General features: G+C 37.3%; 2 protein-coding genes across 3 annotated transcripts in view; one reads left to right on the top strand and one right to left on the bottom strand.

Annotated features, from left to right (window-relative positions):
• The window catches only part of LOC144957368 (uncharacterized), a 38,176-nt gene that overhangs the window by 12,005 nt on the left and 1,171 nt on the right, over window positions 1-25,000 (top strand). For both annotated transcript variants that reach the window (XM_078888580.1, XM_078888570.1), the window contains exon 2: window positions 22,628-25,000. This exon is cut by the window's right edge. In XM_078888580.1, coding sequence (XP_078744706.1) covers window positions 22,631-24,313 — 1,683 coding nt within the window. In that variant the 5' untranslated portion in view covers window positions 22,628-22,630 and the 3' untranslated portion in view covers window positions 24,314-25,000. The remainder of the gene's footprint in view (window positions 1-22,627) is intronic.
• LOC144963488 (uncharacterized) lies at window positions 13,096-16,220 on the bottom strand. The gene is made up of 2 exons (XM_078897566.1): window positions 13,717-16,220; window positions 13,096-13,666 (listed from the first exon to the last, which is right to left on the bottom strand). Exons 1-2 carry the CDS (start codon window positions 14,751-14,753, stop codon window positions 13,096-13,098), a joined length of 1,608 nt encoding a protein of 535 aa, XP_078753692.1. The 5' UTR covers window positions 14,754-16,220.

Raw genomic sequence — 25,000 nt, 5'->3', positions numbered from 1 at the left:
TTGTTATAATATTAATAATAGCGTATTATCATTATATTTTTATTATTATTATTATTATTATTATTATTATTATTATTATTTATTATAGTAGTTAGTAGTAGTAGTAGTAGTAGTTGTAGTAGTATTGGTATTAGTTGTTGTTGTTGTTATAGTATTAGTAATAGCGTATAGTAGTAGTAGTAGTAGTAGTAGTAGTAGTAGTAGTAGTAGTAGTAGTAGTAGTAGTAGTAGTAGTAGTAGTCGTAGTAGTAGTAGTCGTAGTAGTGTAGTAGTAGTGTAGTAGTTAGTAGTAGTAGTAGTAGTAGTAGTAGTAGTAGTAGTAGTGGTGGTAGTAGTAGTAGTAGCAGTAGTAGCAGTAGTAGTAGTAGTAGTAGTAGTAGTAGTAGTAGTAGTAGTAGTCGTAGTAGTAGTAGTAGTAGTAGTAGTAGTAGTAGTAGTAGTAGTAGTAGTAGGTAGTAGTAGTAGCAGTAGTAGCAGCAGAGTAGTAGTAGTAGTAGTAGTAGTAGTAGTGTAGTAGTAGTGTAGTAGTAGTAGTGTAGTAGTAGTAGTAGTAGTAGTAGTAGTAGTAGTGGTTGTGGTAGTAGTAGTAGCAGTAGTAGCAGCAGTAGTGGTAGTAGTAGTAGTAGTAGTAGTAGTAGAAGTAGTAGTAGTAGTAGTAGTAGTAGTAGTAGTAGAGTAGTAGTAGAGTAGTAGTAGTAGTAGTAGTAGTAGTAGAAGAAGTAGTAGTAGTAGTAGTAGTAGTACATATTTCGTATGGATTCGATTACCCACAATTATAGAGCAGTAAAGTTAGCTGCCCCAAACGTAAACAATAACAAGTTGCTAGTGATTTCCGTTAGGGACCGGAATAATTTACGCACAATATAGGTCTCCCAATTTTGTAGTTTGAGTTGTAGGCAATACACTTTCAGTATTGAAAATATGTTTACATAAAATCTAACAGTTGCAGAAATAATAATATAAGGCTAAATTATTATGAAAATCAGGCTCCGAATAATTCTCGTTTTGTTCACACCAGCGCAATAATTTGCTCTGGTCTAAAATAGATAGACTGTAACTTTTGATAAATGTTAGAAAATTTTACCTTTTGTTCCATAAAATATCCATATCTAGACATTATTTGATGCATGATCGAGTATTTATGAATATGTGTTTCTTTTGCACCTAACAGCCAAATTTTAAAGGTTATTTTTTTTCTATTATTTACATTGGAACGTGAGCTGTCAAGACAGGAACATGTGGTTTGCCACGTGCTTCTCGACCTTTGTTTACGTTTGGGGCACCTAACTTTACTGCTCTATAGATCAGTAAAATTAGGTGCCCCAAACGTAAACAAAACAAGTTGCTAGTGATTTTCGTTAGGGACCGGAATAATTTACGCACAATATAGGTCTCACAATTTTGTAGTTTGAGTTGTAGGCAATACACTTTCAGTATTGAAATATGTTTACATAAAATCTAACAGTTGCAGAAATAATAATATAAGGCTAAATTATTCTGAAAATCAGGCTCCGAATAATTCTCGTCTTGTTCACACCAGCGCAATAATTTGCTCTGGTCTAAAAATAGATAGACTGTAACTTTTGATAAATTTTACCTTTTGTTCCATAACATATCCATATCTAGACATTATTTGATGCATGATCGAGTATTTATGAATATGTGTTTCTTTTGCCACCTAACAGCCAAATTTTAAAGGTTATTTTTTTTCTATAATTTACATTGGAACGTGAGCTGTCAAAACAGGAACATGTGGTTTGCCATGTGCTTCTAGACCTTTGTTTACGTTTGGGGCACCTAATTTTACTGCTCTATAAATGAAATGCCAATTGTTTTTATTTGTTTTTGTTTTGTTTGTTTTTTTTTCATGAAGAAATTAGATATTCGATTACACAACTGTCACTTTTTTTTCCACAAAGAAATTAAGTATTCGATTACCCAAATTGATACATAATATGATGACATGAAATATGAAATGTCAGTTTTTAAATACCTGCTTATATGTATTGGATGGCCAGGCCAGGGTATGACCGATACACCACAGCACAGCAGCAGCTGTTACAATTGAGATAACACAAATATTAGCTTAGCTCAACGTGTTGTTTTAAAAGAAGTGGACATGGATAAATCATCTGTCCGTGTCCAAAAACTAGTAAAAAGGTAGGGGGGGGGGGGGGGATACGGGAGGGGTGAAAACAAAGGGGGGAGTCAGAGGAGAAATAATAGAAATACTCATATATAAGTACGAGTAATATCTATTTTTCTCGTTCACTCCGCAACCAGTCGTCGTTTTCAACAGGCTGTATTATGAAACAACATCATCAACAACAAGAACAATAATAATGATATTAACAAAAATAATAATAATAATAATAATAATAATAATAATAATAATAATAATAATAATGATGATGATGATGATGATGATGATGATGATGATGATGATGATGATGATGATGATAATAATAATAATAACGTAAATAAATAACAATAAATAAACAAATGAATATAATAATGAATAATCATATAGATAAATAATTCTACGATGGAAGGTGATTTTAAATTTTTACTTCAAATATTGATCTATCAAAATGACCTAAAATCGGTCAAAAACTCTATAACAAAGTGGTGAAAGAACTGTTGGGTTTAAAGATTTTTGACAAAATTGATTCAGTTGAATCAATTGCCATTAATTTGATCTGGAACCCAATGATAATCAGAAGGAGTCCACGCAAACAAAACTTACATAATAATATAACTCATTTGAGATAGGGCTTGCAATTGGTGACGTATGTTCACACCTATAAGTCATCAATCGCTTTGATACGGTGTTTTGTTTTGTCTTTGTTTTGTTTTTTGTATTTCGTTTTTTTTCTTTGTTTGAGTCTCCCCCCCCCCCCCTCTCTCTCTCTCTCTCTCTCTCTCTCTCTCTCTCTCTCTCTCTCACTCCTGCGTGTCTGTGTGTGTGTGTGTGTGTGTGTTGTAATTGTAGTGAGAGCATTTAATAGATAATAGTCAATTACATGAATCATAATAGGCAAACTCAAAGTATGTATTGTATGTATTCCAAAATAGCTGTTGACGATTGTCCGTCTTGATAAAAACTCTGTCTGTCTGTCGGTCTGTCTCTCTCTCTCTCTCTCTCTCTCTCTCTCTCTCTCTCTCTCTCTCTCTCTCTCTCTATATATATATTATATATATATATATATTATATATATATATATATATATTATATATAAAGTTTGAGTTTTGTTTGCGTTTGAGTTCGTGTGACGAGGGATGGGTGTGGAGAGAGAAATTAAGTGAGTGAGTGAGTGTTTATGTGTGTGTGTGTGTGTGTGTAGTGTAGGTGAGAGTGAGAGAGAGAGAGAGAGAGAGAGAGGAGAGAGAGAGAGAGAGAGAGAGAGAGAGAGAGAGAGAGAGAGAGAGAGAGAGAGAGATACTGCGTTTGCCTATCACGAAAGCCATACTACTACTACTAATAATAATGGTAATATGAGTAATGCATTACCACAATTATTTCAATGCCAATCCTCATCTCAGTGATATCTGACGATGAGGCAATTACATGACTATAGCACAATTACATGTGACAAACCACAGTGGGAATTATTACATGTCCAGGCTTCAACATCGCCACTCACATCAACGTCCTCCATTTCATGTAATTACTGGCCACTTTTCTGTTTACGCGACGTCTGTGCCATTTGACCAGTGGATAGATAGACAGACGAACAGGCCAGCAGGCTAGCTAATTCCCTGGTAATGCCATGCCAAAACTAATGGTCATCAGGGATAGGGATGTTGGTGTGCATTTCATGTCCAGTAACGGACAATTCCATGCAATGGATAGTGATTCGTCTCTTACTGTCAGTCATCGAGTCTTTGGATTTACAGGCCAGCTCTGACCTAACGATGCTGGATAAGATGATTTAACCCTCTCCTCACCATTGCCTCAGCACCGTAACACACATGATAACATTTAAAAGCTAAGAACACTTGCACTGGACAGAGATTTATGGAAACAAATTACTAACTGGATATTAGAAACAGACTGACACATTCGAAGTAACACACACATATTCACGGCAAGCATCCGTAGAGAGAGCCCAGCCATATTAATTAATTCATTCATTACCAACCAAAGGAAAATTCGTTTGTTACGATACGGCTAACAATTTTCTCATCCTGAATTCTTTTATACATCACAAAATTTAAAGAATTTTTTTTGGTTAAAGCTACACAGAACTTAAAGCTGTAAAGCTCGTTTTGCGGATTAATATTATATAATATAGAATGTTCTTGTTGTTTTTATGCCTGAATAAGAAAAAAAAAAATTAAATTTGTGTTAGATGGGTTTGAAGTTTTGCTGAAAATTCATAAAATTGCTGGTAGGGAGAGAATTAACATGCATGATGACCCAGTTTACTTCAGTACTGGTAACGTATTTAATTTATTTTGGCCAGAAAACTCCTTCAAATATCGATCTGTTAAAATGACCCTGATGGGGTCAAACTCTTAAAGCCTGGACCCATGTGTTTGAGAGTTTTTGACAAGATGATGGTCATTTCAATTGATCGATATTTGAAGGACGAGTTTTTTGACCATTTTTTAAAATACAAGTTTGTTTCGGAGTACGATAGTTTAAACCATATCCTCCAACTCCCTAAATGTCACCCATCGCCTCAAAACGGTAAAATGTCGGAATAAAAAATACCACCCCCCCCCCTGACCCCCATTTAAAAGAAGATGACTGAGTTAAAAAAAAAAGAAACAACCCAGAAATGTTTATTAATAGTTTCGTGGGTTTAAAAATATATACTCATTCCCCACAAAACACCATAAAAAGAAAACCAAAAATCTCAAATTGTTGAAAATGAATTCAATGTCTAGCACCCAAACCAATCCGACATAATACCATTTTGAGGCGATGGATCACAAATGATCGCCCAGGACAACTCATCAGAATCCGTTGCCAATTACCTTTTTACATTCAATGTTTAGTCATTTGGAAACTGATACTAAGCTGCTAGAAGGAGTGGAAACTTTAAAAGGAACGAATGATAATGAATGTTATATCAGCCTTGTAAAAGAACAACACATCAAACACGTTTGAACGTTTCGGGCTCAAATTCCCTCCTGAACAAATAACAAAAACAACAAAAACATTAGTACATGATTTAGAATCCAGATAGAAGGCAGAAAAACTCTTTGACACGTCTGTAGAGATTATTTTCTTTTGGTTTTGTTATTTGCTGAGGAATTGTTTTGCGCCCGAAACGTTAGGTGTTCATTTAAAAAAAATTATTATTTGAAGTTTTTGTGTTCCTTGCTTTATAACTTTCGAATCTGAATTATGTAATAGCTAGGAAATGACTTATCGACATTCAGTATGGAGTTACTGAATATTTATATTGATGTCCACACTAAACATGCATATCTTTTTATAGATATCGCCACTTGTAAAACCAGGGTGTAATTTGACCTATCACTTTGGTGATGTACTGTGCATGTGATGTAATTTGATGTGATGTGATAAGGAGTTTTTTAAATAATATATAATTCGGAGGAGAGCAAGGCTTCCTGTCCTCCTCTTCCTCCCCCTCCGCTTCATCCTCAACCTCCTCCTCATCCTTCATATTCTTCTTCTTCTTCTTCTTCTTCTTCTTCTTCTTCTTCTTCTTCTTCTTCTTCTTCTTCTTCTTCTTCTTCTTCTTCTTCTTTTTCTTCTTCGTCTCACTTTAATTCATGATGATGTGGATGATGATAACAATTAATGATAATATTAATGTTAATAATATTAATAATAGTGATCATAATAATAATAGTAATAATAATAATAATAATAATAATAATAATAATAATAATAATAATAATAATAATAATAGTATAAATAATAATAATAATAATAATAATAATAATAATAATATAATAATAATAATATAATAATAATAATAATAATATATAATAATAATAATAATAATAATAATAATAATAATAATAATAATAAATAATAATAAATAATGATAATAATAATAATATAATAATAATAATATAATAATAATAATAATAATAATAATAATAATAATAATAATAATAATAATAATAATAATAATAATAATAATAATAATAATAATAATATAATAATAATAATAATAATAATAATAAAATAATATAATAATAATAAATATAATAATAATCATGATGATGATGATGATGATGATGACGACGACGACGACGACGACGACAACGACGACGATGATGAAAATGATGATGATGATGATGATGATGATGATGATGATGATGATGATGATGATGATGATGATGATGATGATGGTGATGATGATAATAATAAATTGATTCATAAAGGGAATTAACAAATAAATTAAAGCCAATCCATACGATTGGATTGTTCCTTTGATATTCAGCAATGACCACGGCGGCCTTTTATTCGTTTAAAAGAAAAAATCGGACAGAGCATTGAATGAGCGCGGGCGGCGAAATAAACACTTTAAAAAAAAGAAGAAAAAGAACGAATATAGAATGGCCTTGAACAGCTCAGGCCCTGACGCAAAACCTGTGCCATGTTGCGTCCGCGTGCATGTCGATATGTGTGTATGCGTGCGTGTGTGTGTTTGTGTGTGTATGTGTGTACTGGTGATGCTGGTGAGTAAGGAGTGTCTTGAAAGGAGTTTTTCCTTTTCCACGCCCGCGGCCCCCTTCTTCCCCTTCCCTTCTACTATAATAATAATAATTTATCCCAATGCTTAAAGCAGGACCAAAGGGTGTTAGGGAGGGCAAAATGAAGTTTGGAGAGAGATGGTGACCACACTGACTGACAATTCACCCGATCTACCCACCCCCTCCTCCATCAGAACTCTCTACACCCAAACAGTCACACACACACACATACACACACACACATACACACTCAAGCACACACAAACACAAACGTACTCACTCAGACACACACACCTAGAAAGAATAACTGCTCACAGCTAGAAGCATTGATCCTTCATCAATGAGCAGCAACAGCAACAGTGATGATGTTGGTGGTTATGGTGTGATGGTAGTAGTAATGGTGATGGGTGGTGGCCAGGCCGTAGTGGGGAAGGGTGGGTGGGTGGTGGAGAGTGGAAAGTAAGGCAGGTCGAGATGAAAGCGGACTTTTGTGGATGCTTGCATGGTGGGGAGAGGGGTATGGAGAAAAAAAAAAAATCACTAAAAAACTGAAGGTAGGATGGGTGAACGGCGGATGGCGTGTGATTCTAAGTTCAAAGCCGATTTATCGACAATCACTCGGAATGTACACTGCATCTCCTCATCACTCAATCTTAACTTCCTTCTTATCTTTGCTTTTTATCAAGTGTACGCTATCCAAACAGACTTGCACTGACAAAACGTCTATATACCGACTTACACTCACATGACGTCTATTTACATACAAACTTACACTGACATAACGTCTATATACAACGTCTATATACAAACTGACTTACATTTCAGAACGTCTAATTACAAATACAAATTGACTCACACTGACATAACGTCTTATAGATAGAACGAAATTGACGTCACTCAGTTCATTGTTATTGATTTGTTGGCCTTCCATGTTTACGGGTAGTTCTCACTAAATTGTATTCATCAGACTATAGATAGTATGCGCTTGGCTAAGAAGCTCATAACATTGCCATCCGGAAGTATAACGGACCAACACACAAAACTGTGTGTATCCATGAACGTTTATAGTCGGGTTAATACAGTTCAGTGAGCATTACTCATAAACGCGGATGGCAAAATACATCAACAAAGACCTGAGTGATGTCATCTTCGAACTATCTATACACGTTTAAGGTTACACATTGTTTTGTGTGTTGGTGTGTTATATCCGGCTAGCAGATGTTATGAATTCTCTAAATAAACGCATTGTATCAATAAACAAACCGGCTTACTCTGGGATAACATCTATTTACAAATACAAACTGACTTACACCGACAAAACCTTTATAAACTGACTTCCACTTACATGATGTCTAGCATTAACATATATGAATTGAAAGTATGACTACTCTATTCACAAATACAAACTGACTTACACTGATATAACGTGTGCTCTGACAGAACATCTATTTTAATTATAAATTGACTTACTCTGACATAACGTCTATTTAAACACAAACTGACCTAGACTGATAAACGTCTATTTACATAATATGTATACCACTGACATAATGTCTATTTAAATAATAAACAAAACCACGTACATTAACAAAACAGCTGTTTACATAATATACAGACTGTCTTACACTGACAGAACACCTACTTACAAATACAAATTGATATATTGTCAATTTACATCCTATACAAATTGACTTACACTGACAAAACATGTATTTACAAATACAAACTGACTTACACTGACATAATGCTGATTTACACAATATATAAACTGACTTACATTACGTAACGTCTATTTACATTTTACCTGAAAATGTTTTACTTTACTTCATACCTATGTCAATTGATTAAGATCACTATGCCTAACTTGACAAAACTTATCCAATCCGGCTTCGACAATTTTGACAAGTTGTGGTCACCGTAATCGATCGATAAATTGTAATGGTAGTTAAAGTGTTCAAAGAAAATTGTAAAAATACGTTTTGTCATTGTACGGCACCATAGATCGTATAATGTTATGTAAAAATAATAAAAAATGAATATATAACAGCTGAAAGAAATAAAAAGAAGAACAAAATACATTTCAGGCTCAATAACCTTCTTTGGTCAATAACAATTTAAAAACCACAAACAAAACGGTTAAAGCTTACACCGACCTGTACATATATGCAAGTCTCACAAAGTGCGCACGTAAACCGTATGCTTATGTAGCGCAGTTTGCAACCTTGTTTATGTGTGCTATATTCAAGCTACGACATCGATCAATAACCAAACACAATACGTTGATAAAGGTTTTGAAGCTAAATGAAGATATATTTTATTACAATATAACAAAGATATTATGAGATATGAAGATGAAATGATAGATGTAATAAGTATGAAATCAAATAGATGGATGACAATTTGATGGAGGTGATGTGATGATGAATATGATATGAAAGCGATATGACAATATATAATTAAATCAATTAATTATCAATACTTTACCAAACCGCTACCACATCAGACAATCTCACAGATAGGTTGCAACCATCACAGTCATACAGGCAACTAATAATTAACTAACTAACTAAACACAATCCAGACGTGTAGAAGAAAGCCAAAAGAGTGTTCTTGATATTCAACAAAACTGTAAGGTTGTTCTAATATTGTTAATTTGTCTCTTCTTGAAATTGTTCTGGTTTCACAGTATTCATAAACAGATCAATTGTTTCTCAATGTTCTGATATTAAAATAAGCAAATGGTTCTTCGCAGGTAACTTATAAAACAGGCAAATGTTCAGTTTTTATTAGTGTCAAGCTATGAGAGAATAGCTTAAAGTTGGCTTGTTAAAGCCCAGCCTCCAACGGCTCATTCACTTTAAAGAAAGAAAATGATTTTGTTATCACATGATAATCATACGAATATAACTCTATCTATATTCGAACTCATTCAATATGTTTACTTTAAATGAGTAAATATTATTTTACTTTAACAAATCAATTTATTAATGTTGATTAATATTGCTTTACTTTGTAGATATGAAATAATATTGCTTTATAGCAAGAAAAGCTTATTTTCTTTACAACAAGAATATATTATACAATTAATTTAATTATCTGATTAATTAATTGAGACTCAAAATTTAAAGTGATATTATGATATTAATATCAAAACACAATCATAATTGTAATCACAACATATTATTCAAAATCTCACCAGAGCCGAACAGATTATAGAAATCACAAATTAAGTCTACACAAGACTTTAATCAAACTCTACACAAGAGTTATAACACAACTTGATTCAGCTCAAACTTTGAGCACCGCAAAGTCTACACAAGACTTAAATCACACTCTACACAAGAGTTAACACAAAACGTGTTTCAGCTCGAACTTTGAGCACTACAAAGTCTACACAAGACTTTAATCTAACTCTACACAAGAGTTAAACAAATGAGCCTAAAAGACTCCGCTGTGGTTATCGCTTAGAGACTATGAGCCTAAAAGACTCCGCTGAGTGGTCTGAAGAAACTGCTCAAAACTCTGGCATTTATAGGCAAAAATCAAGCAAACGAAGCAAAATTCTACCCACACAACCGGATGTTAGTCATATCCGTAAACATCTGAAATTCCTTAAAACTCCCCCAGATTCCATAATCATGGACAACAACAACCCATCCTGATACCGGACATCCTCATATCAAGGATAAATAAATTCGTCAGCCCCATAGTTACGAGATATCAATCAAGCCATACCATAACAAAGTCACTCCCGTAGAATACAGGGATCCTACTTTGCTTATAAGTTTACGGAGAAAACAAGATTGATGCCTTTCTCACAATAACACCCACACTACGTAGTTTAATTGAAACTTCCGGCCATAGGTGCATGATCTGCCTTTTACGGAACGTAGGACAAATCGGTATTGATTAAGCAAGAGAGACCACCTCATCAGTCTCCCATTCTCTGATTTCGCCCTGTTCAGATACAGAAGTGGGGCATGATCAGTTTCAATTATAAATTCTTTACCAATGAAATACACATTTAGTGTTTTCACAGCCCAAACTACGGCCAGACATTCCTTCTCAACAACAGAGTACCTCTGCTCCCGCGGTAACAATTTCCTGCTTAAATAGGTAACTGGATATTTGACTCCATCATGCTCCTGAGATAGCACAGCACCTAATCCTGTGTCGCTGGCGTCCGTAGATAAAATAAACGGCTTATCATAATCTGGAAGGCGCAACACGGGATCCGATGTAAGCATATTTTTCAGCGTTTGGAAGGCTCTCTTCTGTGGTTCGTCCCAAATCACTCTGTTGGGCATGCCTTTCTTTGTCGCGTCTGTCAGGGGAGCTGCCACTGCTGAGAAGTTTGGCACATAACGTCGGTAGAATGATGCCAGCCCAAGAAAGCTTCTCATTTGTTTCTTGTTCGAGGGTAAGTTTGCCTCTTGGATCGATTTGACCTTGTCCATGGTTGGCCTTAAATTCCCTCCACCAATAGAATGGCCTAAAAACTCCACCTCCGGGAAACCAAGCAGGCACTTTGACGGTTTCGCCGTCAAGCCGCAATCACGCAACCTTTGAAGAACTGTCCTTAACGTTTTTAAATGTTCATCCCATGTTGCAGTGTGAATGAGAATATCGTCGATGTAGTTTTTCACGTTGGGAAGTCCACCAACGACTTTTCTCATCATCCGCGAGAACGCGGAGGGCGCCCCTTGAAGTCCGAAGGGCATTACAGTAAACTGCATCAGTCCTAACTCTGTTGCAAATGCCGTTTTCTCTCTGGTCCTGTCTGACAATGGAATTTGCCAGAATCCACGGGATAAATCAATCTTTGAGACAAAGTGACATGATGTCCCAATTTCTTGAAACAGATCATCAAGTCTAGGCATTGGTTCCGCATCGAACACCGTAATGTTGTTAAGGGATCTGAAGTCCACACAATAACGAATGGTTCCGTCCTTCTTCTTGACAACGACAGATGGCGAACAATACGGACTATCCGATGGCTCGATTATCCCGGCGCGAAGCATGGCCTTCACTTCTTCTTTTAATGTGGTTTTTAATGCTTGAGGCACGGGATATGGTTTCTTTCTGACTGGACAATCCGACGTCAAACGGATGTCGTAGATGTAATTATTCGTGCGTCCTGGCACATCGGTCAATACGTCATCAAAATCCTGGAGCATGCCCTGCAATTGACCTATCTGCTGAGGACTCATTCCTTCATGCAGGATGACATCGTCTTTGGTCTCAGTCTGTTTCAGAGCAGGCAATTCCATCCGAGGAAGAACCTTTTCTCCATCACCATCGTTATCTTCGATAACCGCTGCCACGGCACATTGAAGAACACCGACTTCATTCTCCTTCTCCACGTCTCTCACGTAGTACCTTTTCAGCAAATTGACGTGGTATGTCCTTCTGGTGTTGTCTATATTAATGACGTAATTATTCGGACCCGTGACATCTTTCACTTCAAAAGGACCCTGCCACTTCAATTCCAGTTTGTTATGTTTCGTGGGCAGTAAGAGCAATACTTTATCTCCCTTTTCAAATGACCTTACTTTGGCCTTTTTGTCAAAATGTGCCTTGTAACGCGAGGATGAATACTGCAGGTTATCGTGTGCTGCCTTCACAGTATTCTCTATCTTTTCCCTTAAATCGACTACGTATTGATACGTCGTTTTCACATCCGGGTCTTCTATGTCTTCGGTCCATAGTTCCCGTAATATTTTCATCGGTCCTCTCACAGGCCTTCCAAATAGGAGCTCAAACGGAGAGAAACCAAGAGATTCCTGAGGAGCCTCCCTGTATGAAAATAATGCAGCATTGATGTATCTGTCCCAGTCTGAGGGTCGCTCTGCAGCCAACCTCTTGAGCATTCCTTTTAAAGTTCCATTAAATCTCTCTACAAGCCCATTGGCTTGTGGGTGATAAGGACTAGTAGTGATTTGTTTTACGGAGAGCAGTCTGCATACTTCCTTCATCAGGTCTGATGTGAATTGCGTCCCCCTGTCGCTTAGCATCTCCTTAGGTATTCCCGTGCGGCTAAAGATGTCAACCAATCCTTCTGCTACTCTTTCTGTTTCCATACTCTTCAGAGCAATGGCCTCTGGATACCTCGTACAGTAATCCACCACAGTGAGTATATATCGGTTTCCTCTATCTGATGCCGGCATGATGGGGCCAATTAGATCCACTGCTACCCGACTGAAGGGTTCATCGATGAGCGGAACTTTAGTAAGAGGGACCTTAGGGGTGATTCCTCTCGGAGCTGACCTTTGACACTGGTCGCAAGACTGACAAAATCTCATGACATCCTCCCAAATATTTGGCCAGTAAAAATTACTCAGTATTCGATCTGTCGTTTTCTTTGCCGCGAGATGTCCAGAGAGTACACTTTCATGGGCCAACCGCATGACTGAATTACGCAGGCATTTTGGTACGACAACTTGCTTTACCAAATCCCCCGTGCTCAACCCTTGGAGATTGAAAATAGCGGATCAGCAAACCTCTGTCATAGGCATACCAACTGGTATTACTCTTGCCTGTGTTTCTTACCTCTCCTCTGGTAGCAGCATCCCTCGCAGCTTTTAGTGTGATGTCATGCTTTTGTTTCTCCTTTAGTTCGTCGACGCTTACACCTGTCTCTATAGATGGAGCTGTGACCAAGTCTTTGATCTTGCGTTCACGTTGCCCTCGTGTTTGTACGGCGCTCAGTTCATCTCCATGACCCAATTCCTGCTCGTCAGTAATTGTTTTTACATGCATTCCTGGGCATTTGGCCCCTTCAATATTCCCAAGTATAACGTCATGCAATGGGGATTCTAACTCGACGACTGACAATCTCCCGGTAAAATAGGGGCATTCCAAATAAGCTTCACCGTGTGGTGCGGAAATAGCCTCTCCGTTAGCCAAGTAGATCAGGACCTTTTTATTCCAGTCATCCTTACTCTTGTTTATCAGTCCTTTTCTGACGATGACACAGCTACTGCCGCTATCACGTAACACATTCACCTTTTTCCCATTCAACCATCCGGCGGCCACCGCATTACAGGTGCGACTGGCACATGTCCTGAGCACGCTGCAGAAATCATTGGCATCTCACATCCGCACTTTAATTCCACCTTGTCATGTCTCAAACATTTCTGTGGTTCATGATCTTCTGTGATCGCGGAGACTTGTTCTATACCGGTAGGTGCCTTCCTGTCTTCGTGCCTCTTCTTCTCACGGCAATCTTTTATTAAGTGTCCTTTTCGCCGACAGTAATAACAAAAGGGACTCTCGACCACAGCAGCAGCTTGCTTCTTTTGTCGACAATCTCGTGCCATATGTCCTGGCCGTTTACAGTTGTGGCAAACCATTTGGCTAGCGAAGCGGGTAGTGTCCTTCATTACGTTGTTTCGACTACTTTCATTGACGTTCTTTGATTTTTCTTGAGCCACTCCACTTTTGGAAAATGTTCCTGCGACACCGTGCGCTTCAATGTACTTTTCTCCTAAATCTATTACTTCCCTTGCTGTCTTCGGTTGTCTTTCTTTTATGAAAATCGTCAAATCCCGACCGCAGACACTGACAAGCTGTTCCTTCAATATCATATCCAGAATGTCAGCAACTGAGTCCTTCCTTTTCCCCGACAACTCAATCCATTTTTCCATATAACTCTCCAATCTAGTCGCAAACTGGCTAAAACGCTCCCCTTGTTCCGGTCTACTCTTCCTAAATTTTTCATTGAATCCATCATCCGTTAGATTATAACGTCTCAATAAAGCCGCTTTTACTACCCCATAATCGATGGCATCTTCATCACTCAGTCGAGTGTAGACGTCCAGTGCTTTCCCTTTGAGAAGTGCAGACAACTGGATTGCCCAATCCCTGCATTCCCAGCCGTTGACTTTAGCGTATCTCTCGAAACGGAGCAGATAGCTGTCCATATGATCCTTGTTTTCGTCAAAACATGGAAGTCGAGGACTCTTAACAGTAGGAGCATGAGTAAATGATCGAATGTCACTTGTCATACTGTCGTTGTTGGAGGAAGCCTGACACTCCGACTTTAACCTAAGCAGTTCAAGCTCTTTCTCCATCAGAGCTTCTTGTCTTTGAGCTCGTGCTCTGCTTATCTCCTCCTCTTCTTTGGCACGTTCTCTCTCCTTCTCTTTTCTCTCTTCATCTTCTTGTAACTGGGCTGTCACCCAAGCACGGAGATCTTAACCCCTTAACTCCAATTTTTCTCCAAGTTTAATTAATCTTTCCACATCCATCTCTAGGACAATTAATCAAACCAATTCAAATTCAAATAAACAAACTTCAATATGTTTATCAACACTGTTGCCGTAATTGTTACTTTCACGTAGAATAAAGTGGTACTACAAGTAACCTTATAACGATACGCGTCAATATAAATCCCTACACGGAATCAAAACAGGCAACTAATACCGATCCCTACATGGAACCCAACATTGATCTATATAGACTCAGATAATACATAGAATCAAACTACTGATTTATTACAGGTCCTCACACGGAACCAACCAAATCTTCACCCAGATTCAATTACAGAATCAACAAAATATCTTCACCCAGATTCTTACACAGAATCAATACCTTGACTTACTATATGTGCATAGAGAGTCAAAACAAATGATTTAATACAGATCCTCACACGGGACCAACACAATCTTCACCCAGATTCCTACACGGAATCAAATTACCCCAACAACCACCTTCGTTCCTTACAAAAGGGAGAGGGGGGACAATGGAGGCTTCACAGCGCGAGTACCGCTTTCGCGCTAAGTCAGTGATCCGTATCACTATGACAGATGACTGACAACGTATAACCGAACAAGTGAAAATTACCAGAATAACTTGTATTACACCTTGCGTATAATGACAGTCTTATAACCATTAAATGGATACCAATTTGCTTTAAGCTCAAAGATAGTATCTATCTCAAGTTTGAAACAACTCCCTAACCTGTCTCAACAATTGTTTGGTCGCGATGTCTCTTGAATGCACAACAATAAGAATCCCACTTCTGACACCAAATTATGTCACAAAGTGCGCACGTAAACCGTATGCTTATGTAGCGCAGTTTGCAACCTTGTTTATGTGTGCTATATTCAAGCTACGACATCGATCAATAACCAAACACAATACGTTGATAAAGGTTTTGAAGCTAAATGAAGATATATTTTATTACAATATAACAAAGATATTATGAGATATGAAGATGAAATGATAGATGTAATAAGTATGAAATCAAATAGATGGATGACAATTTGATGGAGGTGATGTGATGATGAATATGATATGAAAGCGATATGACAATATATAATTAAATCAATTAATTATCAATACTTTACCAAACCGCTACCACATCAGACAATCTCACAGATAGGTTGCAACCATCACAGTCATACAGGCAACTAATAATTAACTAACTAACTAAACACAATCCAGACGTGTAGAAGAAAGCCAAAAGAGTGTTCTTGATATTCAACAAAACTGTAAGGTTGTTCTAATATTGTTAATTTGTCTCTTCTTGAAATTGTTCTGGTTTCCACAGTATTCATAAACAGATCAATTGTTTCTCAATGTTCTGATATTAAAATAAGCAAATGGTTCTTCGCAGGTAACTTATAAAACAGGCAAATGTTCAGTTTTTATTAGTGTCAAGCTATGAGAGAATAGCTTAAAGTTGGCTTGTTAAAGCCCAGCCTCCAACGGCTCATTCACTTTAAAGAAAGAAAATGATTTTGTTATCACATGATAATCATACGAATATAACTCTATCTATATTCGAACTCATTCAATATGTTTACTTTAAATGAGTAAATATTATTTTACTTTAACAAATCAATTTATTAATGTTGATTAATATTGCTTTACTTTGTAGATATGAAATAATATTGCTTTATAGCAAGAAAAGCTTATTTTCTTTACAACAAGAATATATTATACAATTAATTTAATTATCTGATTAATTAATTGAGACTCAAAATTTAAAGTGATATTATGATATTAATATCAAAACACAATCATAATTGTAATCACAACATATTATTCAAAATCTCACCAGAGCCGAACAGATTATAGAAATCACAAATTAAGTCTACACAAGACTTTAATCAAACTCTACACAAGAGTTATAACACAACTTGATTCAGCTCAAACTTTGAGCACCGCAAAGTCTACACAAGACTTAAATCACACTCTACACAAGAGTTAACACAAAACGTGTTTCAGCTCGAACTTTGAGCACTACAAAGTCTACACAAGACTTTAATTCTAAACTCTACACAAGAGTTAAACAAATGAGCCTAAGACTCCGCTGTGGTTATCGCTTAGAGACTATGAGCCTAAAAGACTCCGCTGAGTGGTCTGAAGAAACTGCTCAAAACTCTGGCATTTATAGGCAAAAATCAAGCAAACGAAGCAAAATTCTACCCACACAACCGGATGTTAGTCATATCCGTAAACATCTGAAATTCCTTAAAACTCCCCCAGATTCCATAATCATGGACAACAACAACCCATCCTGATACCGGACATCCTCATATCAAGGATAAATAAATTCGTCAGCCCCATAGTTACGAGATATCAATCAAGCCATACCATAACAAAGTCACTCCCGTAGAATACAGGGATCCTACTTTGCTTATAAGTTTACGGAGAAAACAAGATTGATGCCTTTCTCACAATAACACCCACACTACGTAGTTTAATTGAAACTTCCGGGCCATAGGTGCATGATCTGATACGACCTGTATCAACAAAAGAAGGGTTGTTCCAGAGGGATTACAATAACAACAACAACTAATACTACGACGACGTACATCCTGTCGTAAACTGACGCCTACACGGAAGCGTTTCGTTACAGCAAGTCTGACATCCGAAACCACTTATGGGCCTAGTTGTATTGAACAATATTTCGCGTCATGTTTTGAGATTTTCATTACAACAATGAGCCCTACAAATAAGTGCACGTCGATTTATACCTCATATCTAATTCCAGATAGACGTCCCTTTTTACAGTCCATAGCTTCTACCAGATTTAAGTATTCGCTTAGGGAGCACAATTCGTTGGCCGAAATTTTACTTACGCAGATTTGCATTTTTTGATGTCTATTTTTCTTTTTCTTTCTTTCTTTTTTAATTTTTTTTTTGATTTGCAAGAAACTTAACACAATTTGACATGTTAATTTCATATCACTGTCCTTCTTTCTTCTTGTTCTTCTTCTTGTTCTTCTTCTTGTTCTTCTTGTTCTTCTTCTTCTTCTTCTTCTTCTTCTTCTTCTTCTTCTTCTTCTTCTTCTTCTTCTTCTTCTTCTTCTTCTTCTTCTTCTTGTTTTTGTTGTTGTTGTTGTTGTTCGTCTTCTTCTTCTTCTTCTTCTTCTTCTTCTTCTTCTTCTTCTTCTTCTTCTTCTTCTTCTTCTTCTTCTTCTTCTTCTTCTTCTTCTTCTTCTTCTTCTTCTTCTTCTTCTTCTTTTTCTTCTTCTTTTTGTTGTTGTTGTTGTTGTTGTTGTTGTTGTTGTTGTTGTTGTTCTTGTTCTTGTTGTTCTTGTTTTTGTTCTTGTTGTTCTTGTTCTTGTTCTTCTTGTTCTTGTTCTTGTTCTTCTTCTTCTTCTTCTTCTTCTTCTTCTTCTTCTTCTTCTTCTTCTTTCTTCTTCTTCTTCTTCTTCTTCTTCTTCTTCTTCTTCTTCTTCTTCTTCTTCTTCTTCTTCGAATATATATATATATATATATATATATATATATATATATATATATATATATATATATATATATATATAGAGAGAGAGAGAGAGAGAGAGAGAGAGAGATTCTCAATCTGTGTAAATATAAAGTAGCTGTACAGTGAATTAAATATTATCTGTGATTTGGTGACCATTACTGCCATAGTCTGGAAAAAAACATGTTAAACATTTTTGCCAGAAACTCGTCCTTCAAATATCGATCGATTTAAATGACTCTCATCTTGACAAACACTCTCAAACCTGAGAACTCGCGAGGTCCCAGGTTTGAGAGTTTTTGCCAAGATGAGGGTCATTTAAATCGATTGATATTTGAAGGACGATTTTCTGGCCGAATTTTTAAATATGGGTTTTTCCAGAGAACGGGAGATTAGTAACAACAGTCCGGTTTAAATAATGAGCATCATTGTTTGCAATTGTTAGTGTTTGTGCGTGAGTACTGCTGGGAGGCGAATGGGCGGCTAATGGAAATGGGATGGCAATCATCATGGTCCAATAAAATATGTGTGAGTGTTAGAGCACGAGCCATCCAGTCTAGGTAGTGCTCATCATGTTCCAACCATCTCGTCCGTTCTCATGGCGAGAGATACAGCTGTTTTCTATGCAATATTGATCATTGATCAACGAAGGCCGAGGTAGGGGACAGCCCTGACAATGCAGTTGTTATGTTGGTAGTGGTGGTGTTGATGGTGGTGGTGGTTGTGGTGGACGTATTCATTATTGGACATGCGGCTATGTCGTGTACGTATTCATTATTGGACATACGGCTATGTCGTGTGAAGTGAAAGGCTAGGAATGGCATAATGACGTGACTGCTCAGGACATGGTCACATTGTTGGTGATTGCACTGAGCGATGATGATTGTGGGTGGCGAGATTTTGTCACGATGGTGACGGTGATGATGATAGTTATGACGATGATGGTGATGGCGATGATGATGATGATGATGATGATGATGATGATGATGATGATGATGATGATGATGATGATGATGATGATGAATATGATGATGTTGGTGGTGGTAATAATAATGGTGACGATGATGATGATGATGATGGCTTTAATGGTGGTGGTGGCGGGTTGTGAGGTTGTTATGATGATAAAATGATAATACTGATGACGGTGATAATGATAATGACATTGATGGTGATGATTGTGATGATGATATTTTTGTAGTGTAGTAGACAACACGCTAGGATTGCGAGGTTCCTTCGATAGCTCAGTTGTTAGAACACTCGCTTCACGTGTAAAAGGACCAAGGTCAATCCCAGGTGAAGACGAGATATTTTTTCTTCTAACCCTTCTGGTCACCCAGCAGTGATTGAGTGGCTGGATCAGTTTGATTTTGGGTTAACTACTTTGCGATAGACTAGCGTCCTATCCAAAGGTAGCAAGCAAGCCATTGCTATTGTCCGTTTCACCGTAGCCATCGTTAGCCTGACATTAGAACCCTTTAAGTTCGATGTCATTTTTTTCGGTTTGTGCGACGTCTGGTGAATATGATTCAATAGTCTGATGTCACGTCCGCTCAGCAACGAACAGCTTGGTTCTAAACAAAGAAAATCGGTACTTTTTATTCGTCATGCTGGCTAGAACTTTTTCACATTTCATGTGATCAGAATATATAAAAGTCAAAACATGATCAGATTTATAATGTTTTTCTTCTCTGGATACACTTTTATGCTCATCGGAGAAGTATTTCATAAGATCGTCCGCCATTGTTCCGATCGTTTAGAACCAGTTACTAAGCTACAGTGCGTCATTACGAGGGAAGTGACGTCACGGTGAAGCCTATTGTCGTTAGTGGAGCTCAAGGAAACAAGTGATTCCATTGGTTGAACTAGTGAATACAACTCACGATTTGTTTTCTTTTGTGGCCAAAGACTTGTCTTTTTTTTTTTGGTCAGTGTCAGGCTATAAGCTAACGATGGCTACGGTTTCACGCTACAGAAACCGGGATAAACTCCAGTTCCATGAATCTAACGGTTCGAACAGCTTAGTAGTCACTAAAATTCGATCATTTCCTGGTGGATCAGCTAACACTACCGATGTTGATAAGATGGAATAATCAAACAAGCCCTCATGGCAGCTCATGTCAAGTCAGGCCGTCCACCAGACCACAAACACCCCTACCAGCGTCACCACCACCACCACCACCACTACTACCATGACCATCACTGCTTCTGTTAGTTATAACCATTGCAATCTGTTATAGCCACTAATATCTCCACAACCACCCATTATTGCGACGGCTATTATTAAAGCCATTTTCAATGTTCGTCTGTCTGTATCCCTCTTTATTTATTTTTCCCCCCCTCTCTCTCTCTTTTTCTTTATTTTTCTTTTATTCCCCATAACCCCTGCCCACAATTTTTTTTATTGTTATGATGTGCTGTATTGGGTAGTCGAAGGGTGGTGGCTTTACTGGTATTATTCAGTCGCTTGGTGTCATCGAACGGTCATGACGCGATTGTCCCGACTCCTGTCCTATGGGCAACTCGCAAACCGGGTGGCTGAATGAATGAAAGGCTGGTATGCTATTTTGTATTTTACTGCTATTTATTTATTTGTGTGGGACTCGGAGGCCGAAGACATTTCTGGGCTTTCTTAGATTTGTATATTGGTGTCTGGTTGGTGCTGGTGCTAGTCAACTTGTACAACCACAGTACAGTAGTAACGATAACAAAAATAACAGCAACAACGACGGTGACGACAACAACAGCATCAACTATCACTACTACTACTACTACTACTACTACTACTACTACTACTACTACTACTACTACTACTAATACTACTACTACTACTACTTCTACTACTACTACTACTACTACTACTACTACTACTACTACTACTACTACTACTACTACTACTACTACACTACTACTACTACTACTACTACTACTACTACTACTACTACTACTACTAACTACTACTACACTACTACTACTACTACTACTACTACTACTACTACTACTACTATACTACTACTACTACTACTACTACTACTACTACTACTACTACTAACTACTACTACTACTAACTACTACTACTACTACTACTACTACTACTACTACTACTACTACTACTACTACTAACTACTACTACGCCTACGACTACAACTACTACTACTACAAGTACTATTACTACTACTACTACTACTACTACTACTACTACTACTACTACTACTACTACTACTACTACTACTACTACCACTACTACTGCTAGTACTACTACTACTACTATACTACTACTACTACTACTACTACTACTACTACTACTACTACTACTACTACTACTACTACTACTACTACTACTATTAGACTTCAAATCCAAAAAGAAAACAAAAAAAAACCACGATTGTGCAACCAAAAACACATGGCACGTTGTGTCATTTGAGACTGGCACCCTTCCATTATAATCTTGTTGCAACCCGTCTTAATGCTTTCTAGTTTCTTTACGTTAATCATAACACTTCCGGTCTGATAATCTTGAAGGGATGCGAGTTAATTATTTATACGTTTATATCACACACTCTATCAGAACACTCACTGGGAATCCAATCAAAATGTATAAATCAGTCACCATTGTATCCCTATAAATTCTATTCATCCGAGAACCTAATAATCATTACCAGGGGAAACATGTTTGAAATATTCATTACCAGACACAAGACCGGGCGGACTTAGGCATACGCTGAATTCACACATCAATCATGGAATCATGGTTGGATCATGAATACACTGCCGCCTTTTTAATACTAAGCTGCTAATTTTTTATTTAAAAAAAAATATTTATCCTTTTTTTTCTCTAGAAATGTTTTTCTGTCATTGTCTGTGCTCGATGACTTATTTTTCAATTTTTAGTGACCGTTGACTTATTTTTATATATGTTATTTTTTAATTTTTGTTTGTTTGTTTCCTGCAAAATGATATGCATGTGTTTATATATTATTATGGTCAAGATATGGTTATTTATTTATGAATTCACTTATTTATCTATTTATTTTTTTGCTGTCTATTCATTAATTATATTATTATTTATTTATTTATCTATTTAATTATATTCTGCTCTTTCCTGCATCTTCTGCACCATGCCGTTGTTCCTTTCTTTCCCCCGCCATTCTGTCAAACTGTCTATGATAATTTTACTTTTATGTTTTATAAATGCCTAAAATATTTAAACTCTCCCTTGTATCTTTTCAGGGCATGCAACAAAAATTGTCCGATTCATGGAAACTAGGCTGCAACTCTGAGTACGAAGACGAAATGGCCGAAGACGGGGATAACTCAGGAGTAACCTCAACATCCTCCCCGTCTTCCATCTCCACGAACGGAGGCATCAATAGCGTTAACGGGAGTGGTCCAGGAAGCATCGTCAACAGTCTGCTTTTGAAGAAAACTGGCGGTTACTTCGGTGGCGATTCGTCTCCAGGGTCGGGTTTAGAACAAAAGATTAAAGAATTGAAAGCTGAAAAGGAAGCTTCTGGCGGAGACATCGTGATAAAGAGATGTCCTGGATCTCTGAGTGATCAAGATAGTCCCATAGACTTTTCTGTGAAAAGAAGATCCTCCTTTTCTGGAAGCCTCACCGATGACTCGCAGGGGTCTTCGTGCAGTCCACCTAATTCAGGAGACTATCGAGGAATGTCACCATCTCAAGATTTTACGAACACAATAAACGCAGACGTTCACGACGGTGATGTTAATGTTAAACAGGAAGTTGACAGTTTCTACGAGGACCACAAACCTGAGATTATCGGACAGTCTAGAGTATCCACTCCTCCAACAAACAACATTTCATCTCTATCAAATGAGATGGGTTCTTTACCCGGAATACAATCAGGTCTCCTTACAAATGGCCCATCCACAATGCATAACATCTCTCAAGTGATATCCGCAGCAACCAAGATGAATGAACAACATCGGAGTAACAGGAAAAACAGTCGTCCTTTCAAAGCATACCCGAAAGAAGCTCTTCAACTACCTTTAGGGTTTCTTGGAATGCCCGGGTTTACTGCTTTACAACAGGGACTTGAGTCTGGTGTTTTCGCAGGTATGAGCAGTGATGAAATTATGACGTTGTATAATCAGCAGCTTCAGCTATTCAAAGAAAAACAACTTTCAGCCTCAACTAATTCTGGTAAAGACTCTCCCTCATCACAGATTTCCACAACGACATCATTTGTCAACTGTAATAACACAAACAACCATCTGAATGGGCACCAAAATAATCCAATGAATAACTCACATTCATCGAATCATCCCTCTCCTCCACATTCAAATTCTAACTCAATTTCCAGACATCCACTCCACAGCCCCGGACTCGTTCATCTCAATTCTTCACCACCATTGTCCAATTCCTACGACCAAAACACCCCACCCGACTTTCCACCCAACCATCCACACCATCACCCTGCTAACCTCTCGCCAGATCATATAAAGGCCAATGGTCTCACATCCGTTGCTTCTTCCATCGTCAATATCACCAGCAATATCAACCACAATAACCCATTCCCACTTCCGCCACCACTTCCACATCTATCCATTAGCTCATCCATTCACTCAAACATCAACAACAACTCGCTAGTCTCAAGCACATCTTCATCATCGTCCTTCAACCACCATAGCCAATCCAGCAACAATATCCACAACAATCAACGGAAGCGTCCAAGGTCCTTGCCGGATGATCAAAAAGACGATGCGTATTGGGAGAGAAGACGTAAAAATAATGACGCTGCTAAACGATCACGTGACGCAAGGAGAGCCAAAGAGGATGAGATAGCTCTTCGGGCGGCGCTCTTGGAGCAGGAAAACCTCAAACTTCGTGTCGAAGTTGCAGCACTCAAGACGGAAACCGCTCGTTTAAGGTGCATGTTATATAACACGTAAGAAAAAACATTATGACAACTCTATTTGCACTTGCTCAAGGAATTTGAGAATGGAGTTAATTCATGCAGGAAAATCACTGTTTATTTACAATTGGCAATAAATAATTGTCTTACTCAGCGAAAGGACGAATTCTTAATCTTTCGAGGGTGAATTATCTATCTTCAAAGTATAATAGATCGAGTCTGTTGAATTATTTAACCAGATAAGATACGATAAGTATAAGATAAGATATACTTTATTCATCCAAAAACAAAAAACAAAATGGAAATTCGTTTACAGACGTGGCATGCATGAAAATGTATAAACACGAACAGGACGCCCATAATCAAATAACCATTATTGGTTTTTGTCATTTTTGAAAGCGGTTGTCTCGATTCAATAAAAAAATGTTCCCTATTTGTTTATGCCGCAATCATATATCTGTCTCTTGCCCATTTCGTGGCTTAGATGGAGTTTTCATTATTACCATTTGAGAGTTAATTGAACTGGAGCAGTTTGGAGAGACCTGGATTGGATATTGATAACTTACACATATTGAATATTTCACGTCTTGATCTGATGTTACGATGTGATTAATGATATTACATGTAGTCATGTACAACTGCTGGATGAGTAATCTTGCTTACTGATTTGTATAATTGCTGTTTATCAACTCAACTGATAACACGGTAACTCCTTGATAACAGT

Source organism: Berghia stephanieae, chromosome 1 (genome assembly GCF_034508935.2).
Source record: "Berghia stephanieae isolate SIO BIC M18660-M18661 chromosome 1, UCSD_Bste_1.3, whole genome shotgun sequence".
NCBI lineage: Eukaryota > Metazoa > Mollusca > Gastropoda > Nudibranchia > Aeolidiidae > Berghia > Berghia stephanieae.
This window is presented reverse-complemented; position numbering and strand designations above follow the sequence as displayed.